General features: G+C 34.7%; 1 protein-coding gene across 2 annotated transcripts; it reads left to right on the top strand.

Annotated features, from left to right (window-relative positions):
* The first annotated feature begins 619 nt into the window (after positions 1-619).
* Positions 620-4,825, top strand: LOC131046324 (disease resistance protein RPV1). Of its 2 annotated transcripts, none has more exons than XM_057980039.2 (5): positions 620-1,380; positions 1,505-2,585; positions 2,784-2,990; positions 3,095-4,249; positions 4,327-4,825. In XM_057980039.2, the coding sequence occupies exons 1-5, from the start codon at positions 818-820 to the stop codon at positions 4,765-4,767; spliced, it is 3,447 nt and encodes a 1,148-aa protein (XP_057836022.2). In that variant the 5' UTR covers positions 620-817; the 3' UTR covers positions 4,768-4,825. The 2 variants fall into 2 exon arrangements, with proteins under 2 accessions (XP_057836022.2, XP_057836021.2); XM_057980038.2 differs by having other exon boundaries at positions 2,715-2,990.
* The last annotated feature ends 1,381 nt before the right edge of the window (positions 4,826-6,206 follow it).

Below are 6,206 nucleotides of genomic sequence, written 5' to 3'. Positions count from 1 at the left end.
TCGAGAAGCATAACATTACAATGGCACCCACTCAACTTTCTTAACTAGACAAAAGATACTTTAAAAATAAGTTAAAAACTAAGACTAAAATCAAAATTAAAAAGCAACTTCATATTATTATTATTTATTAAATACATAAAAAATTATATTTTTAAATCTAGATTTAAAAGAAGATTAAATTCTGCAAAGTATATTTTTAAGTCTAGATTTATAAGAAATTTCTATTTTTAAAATTTTTTAAAATCTTTTTGCATACAAATCATTTCATATTTCAAAAAAATAAAATAAAATTTTACTAAATATTAATCATATGAAATTAATTAATCAATGTTAAAAGTAAAGATTTTTTAAATTTGATATCTCAACATTTATACATAAATTTTATTTATAAAATATAAATATACTAATTTCAATTCAAACATAAATACACATCTAAACAATACCTCTTACATCTAACTTAACAATTTATTGAGTGCATATATTAGCCTAAATAATAGGCGAAAGTATCGGAGTGTGCTGACGTGTATAATAGGGCTCTTTGAAGTTTCGTAGCAATTATTTATCGTGCTCCATAAGTTTGAACGAGGTTGGTTTCATCATAAGACTTTGATAAGATATTCGTGCTAAATAATATCGAAGATAAGAACGCGCTTTGAGTACGTCTTTTACTTTGTGGACTATTTCAACTCGGCTTTACAAGATGCCATTCCTAAACTTCTAGGTTATCAAATTTTGACAGCCATTTTTTGCGCGTTTTCTTAGGGATTCATTAGTTTGCCTAAGTTTTTGCGTGCAGAGTCCAGTTGAATCGAATATCATGGAAACTACTTCCTCTTCACTTACAGAGATTGTAAATGCTTTCGAGGAGGTTGTACCGTCCTTTCTATCTGTATCTGTTGCTGCTTCCTCCTCTGCCCATCCTCCTCCCACTACATATTTCGATGTTTTCATCAACCACTGCGGACCTGATGTCAAATACCCCCTCGCCACCAACATCTGCCACAAACTTACTGCTCTGGGAATATCCGTCTTTCTTGATGCCCATTCCCTTCAACTGGGTGACGACTTTCCAGCACATATCCAACAGGCCATGCGCACTGCCTCACTTCATCTTGCCATTTTCTCTCCCAACTATGCCAATTCCCCTTGGTGTTTAGCAGAGCTCTCTTTCATGCTCAAGACAGGTAATAAAATTATCCCTGTCTTCTATCACGTTGATCCCGCTGATCTGCGCTGGGTGGCTAAAGGAAAGGGAAAATATGCTCCTGCATTTTGCCAACACGAAGAGCAGCAAAGATACTCTTGCAAAAGGGTTGAGGAGTGGAAGGCGGCACTGGAGAAAGTTTCATCTCTTAATGGCTTCGTGGTCAAGGACAGTAAGTAAGTAGTAAATCTCCTTGTCATATTCTTATCTTTCTCTTATTTCAATTTCTGGTGTAATGGTTGCCGTAAGTTCTCATGTTTGTTCAATATATGTTTCCTTAAATGTGTTGCACATGTTTAGAGATGAGGGGATGCTGTTGAAGAATATTGTAAATATGGTAACCAAGCTACTGGGAAAGGTGCCGTTGCTGGTAGCCCAAAATCCTATTGGACTGGATGATGTAGTTGTAGATTTTGAAAGAAGTACGCTTGGATCTGCCCAAAATGAGAAAAATGTTCAAATTGTGGGGATCGTGGGGATGGGTGGAGTGGGTAAAACCACGCTGGCCAAGGAGCTCTATAACAGGAAATCCTCGTCTTTCCAAAGCTGTAGTTTTGTATTTGCAGTGCGAGATGCTGCAAGCAGAAATGCTTTGCATGAGAAGCAGAAAAAGCTTCTGCAAGACATTGGTCTAAATGGCTTAGATTTCGATGACATAGAAGAAGGCAAAAGTGCTCTGGCAAATCGGTTGAGATCTGTTCGTGCCCTCATCGTCTTGGATGATGTAGATCATAAGATCCAACTGGATGCTTTGTTGCCAAGTAGGGACTGCCTTGGATCCGGCAGTCTTGTCATTGTCACAACTCGTGAATTGAATCTCCTTGCAAAGTGGGGTTCCGTCTTATATAGAATGAAGGGACTGAATCCTTTTCATGCCAAGGAACTTTTCTGTTGGCATGCTTTTTCACAATGCTACCCACAAGAGGGATTTGAAGATATGGTTGAAGAGTTTTTGGGAACTTGTAATGGATTGCCATTGTCCCTGGAGGTCTTTGGAGGACTTGTTTATGGCAGATCCAGGGATTACTGGGAATCCCAGCTTCATAAGATCTCCAGACTCTTGCCGGAGGATATCAAAGGGAGATTGAGTGTCAGCTACAATGCACTAGACGAGGAAGAGAAAGAAATGTTCATGGATGTGGCTTGTTTCTTTATTGGAGGGCAGATGAGTTGGGCGATCGACGTATGGGATGGATCGGGATGGAGTGGCTTGCATGGATGGGAAACACTTGTTAACAAGTGTCTAGTTAAGATGGACGAGCATAATAAAATAGCAATGCATGACCATTTGAGGGATTTGGGAAGGGATCTTGCAAGGAGACATTCACCTTCTCGTGTATGGCTTCCAAAGAATACAATTAATATAGAGAAACAAGCCAGGGTGAGCTCCCCTCTGATATTTTATTTTTAAACAATTTTCGATAGTAATTTATTGAATATTCCATTTGTGTGCGTGCCTGCTGGTTTTTACATTACATCTTTCATCTGTGCTGTTGGTTTTTCCATTCAGGAAAGGTCCATTAGAGGCATATTTGCTGCTGGATTAGAATATACTGACGAGCCATTGCGTCATCGGCAGCTTATCTCGCGCGGATTACAACTTTTCACTGGCAGAAAAACAAAGTTTATCAAAGATTTCGCGACACCATCAGAGGACCTTATATGGCTTCGTGTGCTCGATTTTAAGAAGAGAAAATTACCCTCGTGGCTTTCACTGAGAAAATTGAGATATTTGAAGCTCTATGATGCTGTGAACTTAAGAGAGTTATGGTCTGATACAGATAACGTAAGTATTTTCTTTACTGATAGTAACATAGTAAAACTTCCAGTCTTACATTTTTTCCTGCTATGTTTCTGTGTTAACTGAACTGACAAAAGCTCTCTCTGCAGCCTCCAGAGCAGTTAAGAGAACTGCTCATAGAAGATGCTTATATATTAAAAAGAGTTCCAACGTCAATAGGACGTCTGAAGGAAGTGAAAAGGATAGATCTCTGTTTTTGTAAATCAATTAAGAATCTCCCTGAAGAGTTTTGTCTTCTCTCATCTCTGGAGTGGCTGCAATTAATCAATTGTGAGATGTTGTCTTCACTACCTAGCCGTTTCGGGGATCTGACAAACCTGCGGCATATAAATTTGCACTACTGTAAGAGGTTGCAGAGTTTGCCAGTTTCTTTCAAGCAGCTAAGACGCCTTCAATATCTAAATTTATGTCTCTGTGAACAACTCAGGTTTAGATTAGACATGCTGGAAAACATGCAAAAGCTGGAGTATTTGGATTTCTCTTTCTGCCGTAACCTGGTAGAATTGCCAAATCGAATCACAGATCAAGTGTATTTGAGAGAGCTCCATGTTGATTATACGAGCTTAAGGGAGGTTCCGGATACCATTGGTCAACTTCAGAAACTGGAAACTCTAGAGATAGGAAGTAATTTCTTGAAGAGCCTACCATCCTCTATTGGAAATCTGACGAGCTTGAGTGTACTCGCTATAAATGGTAACTTGGTAACAAGCTTCCCTCCCTCTCTTGAAAATTTGTCCAGTCTCACTGAACTATACCTTCATGGTCCTGCCATGTTCAATTCTGTACCGGAATTCCTGGAGCGTCTAAATATGCTCAAGAAGATAGATATACGTCGGACAGATGTGTCAAGAATATCACTACCTGAAGACTGCTGTCCCAGCCTTGAAACTCTCATTCTTTCTTTCAATAATGATCTAACGTGTATTGAGAGCTTGCCAAGATCGCTGCAAACTATAGAACTGGTATTATGTGAAAGACTGAAGAATATAAAAGGCATCACTGGTCTCATAAACCTCAGATCTCTTTGCATAAGTGATTGTACTGATTTAGATGAGCCCTCGAGTTTTGTAGATTTACATTCCATCAAAGACATCTCAATAATTCGCTGCGACAAATTTCTCAAAGCACTCACATCGTGGGAGTCCAGAGGTATGCAAATTTGGGAGGACGTGGAGAAATTGAAAACGTTGCAGCTAGCAGCAAAGAAGAAATCAGCTCTCCAGCCCTGCATTCAGACTATAAAGGTAATCTTGTCTATTGTTTAAATAACAGAAACTATTCTTACGTATTTAATTTTATTGACTCGAACAATTTGTTGCAGAAATGGCCTCGTCAGACGTTCATATTTGGAAGGGCAGCGAGTAGCGTTGAGTCCGTAATGGAGTCTCTTTCCTTTCCCAACCTCACCGTGAATAGAGAGAGAGAAGGATTGTTAGAATTCGGGAAGACGCATGCTTCGGATGCGGCTATCGTCTGTATCGTTATAAAGATGTTTGTCGGTCATAGGATCGACCATTCGTTTCTCCCGTTCAGTACACGTACGCAGAGTAGTTCGATGCTGACACGTGGGAAATGGGTGTTTGTATATGTGTTGAGACAAGGTTGTAGCCTTATAGATATTCTTGGTGATATAGTGCATAGAAACGGTAAGGTAAAGAGTATAAAAGAAGTTGTGGGAGAAGAAGAGAGAGTAATGGTAATGGTGGGAGAAGAAGAGAGAGTATTACAAGCATTTACAAATTTGTGGTCTTTGTTTAGGTGAAATTGTTATCATTTCAAAAGTCAATTTAGTATATATATTTAATATTAATATTATTGTTTGTTTCGTCTAATGGATAATTTTAAATTATAATTGAAAATTGAGATTTTGATAATTTTATTATTATTTGATTTTTTAAAATTTTAGATCTATTTATTAATAAATTTTTTTTATGATTATTTTATATAAACAATTGATAAGTTGTTTGTTGGTAGTCAATAATAATTTTCATAATTTATCTCATTGAATTCTATTTTACAAATCAACAATATAATCGATTTAATTATATACATACATATGAATTATATCGACATTTAATCAATTATTTTTATTAATATCAAAATTATAACATAGTAATTGGTTAAGCTCTATTCCCTTAAGATTTACTCAAAGGAATCCAGAAAATAAAATAAAAGAATAAATGGAGGACATCATGCTTGTTCTCATATTATTAATTACTTCAATCTTTTTTCAGACTTTAAATTTTCATTAATCACTCATGATAAATATATTAATTGTTTGTTCATCACAAAAATAATAAAATATAAACTGACAATTTTTTTTTTTAATGGCTAAATGCTTTTAATCCGGAGCTATGAACCTGTGGGATTTGAACCTTGATGGCAAGAACAACACCACAACAACTTAAACATCACAACATGCTATTATTGGCATATAAACTGAAAATTTTAACTTATTAATATCTCACATATAATAATTGTTGATCTCTCTCCCTATATATTGTTTTATCATGTGTGATTTTTCGTTTTCTGAGATGGACCAAATAAATATTATTATAGTGTACAAATGGGGTGTCAATTACATCTAAGAAGCATATTGTAACTCCCAAAATATATTGGCATTTTATTTATAAATAGATGTTATGAAAAATCATAAATGAGGAGTTATAATTGGCAATCCAAGGAATTAATGGGTTGACAATCAATGAGAAAGTTATAAGAATTTAATTTGGGAAGAGAATCTAAGTGATTCTACAATAAGATGTTATACTTTTGATCTAAGTGAAACATTGAAATCGACATTTTAATCAAATTTATTTTTATTACCATTTATAAAAAACAATTTTTAAAAAATAAATTAAATGATATAGATTAGTGATTTTGTAGATTTTATATCAAAAATTCTAAATATATTTTAAAAATTTAAAATTAATTTTAACAAATAACATTTATTTTATAATGCATAAATTTTATTAGAAATAAAATAAAATCATAAATTTTTAAACACATATCACTTATACTAATACCTTGTGCATGCATATTTCTTCAAAAGAAAAGTGAAAATTTCTCTTACTATTAACTTTTTTGATTGGATTACAATCTATAATGGTTTTATTTCATAATGTATAACTTTCTTCGTATATATCAAAATTATTACATATTTTTATTAAAACAAGAACATTAAGACAAATTATATAGATA

The sequence above is a fragment of the Cryptomeria japonica genome, chromosome 2 (genome assembly GCF_030272615.1).
Source record: "Cryptomeria japonica chromosome 2, Sugi_1.0, whole genome shotgun sequence".
Classification (NCBI taxonomy): domain Eukaryota; kingdom Viridiplantae; phylum Streptophyta; class Pinopsida; order Cupressales; family Cupressaceae; genus Cryptomeria; species Cryptomeria japonica.
This window is presented reverse-complemented; position numbering and strand designations above follow the sequence as displayed.

Bases quoted from the DNA above. Each gene is read 5' to 3' on its own strand.
- LOC131046324 (XM_057980038.2), top strand. From the start codon at position 818: ATGGAAACTACTTCCTCTTCACTTACAGAGATTGTAAATGCTTTCGAG. The intron at 1,381-1,504 runs GTAAGTAGTAAA...GCACATGTTTAG, and splicing joins TTCGTGGTCAAGGACAGTAA to AGATGAGGGGATGCTGTTGA. The intron at 2,991-3,094 runs GTAAGTATTTTC...CTCTCTCTGCAG, and splicing joins TATGGTCTGATACAGATAAC to CCTCCAGAGCAGTTAAGAGA.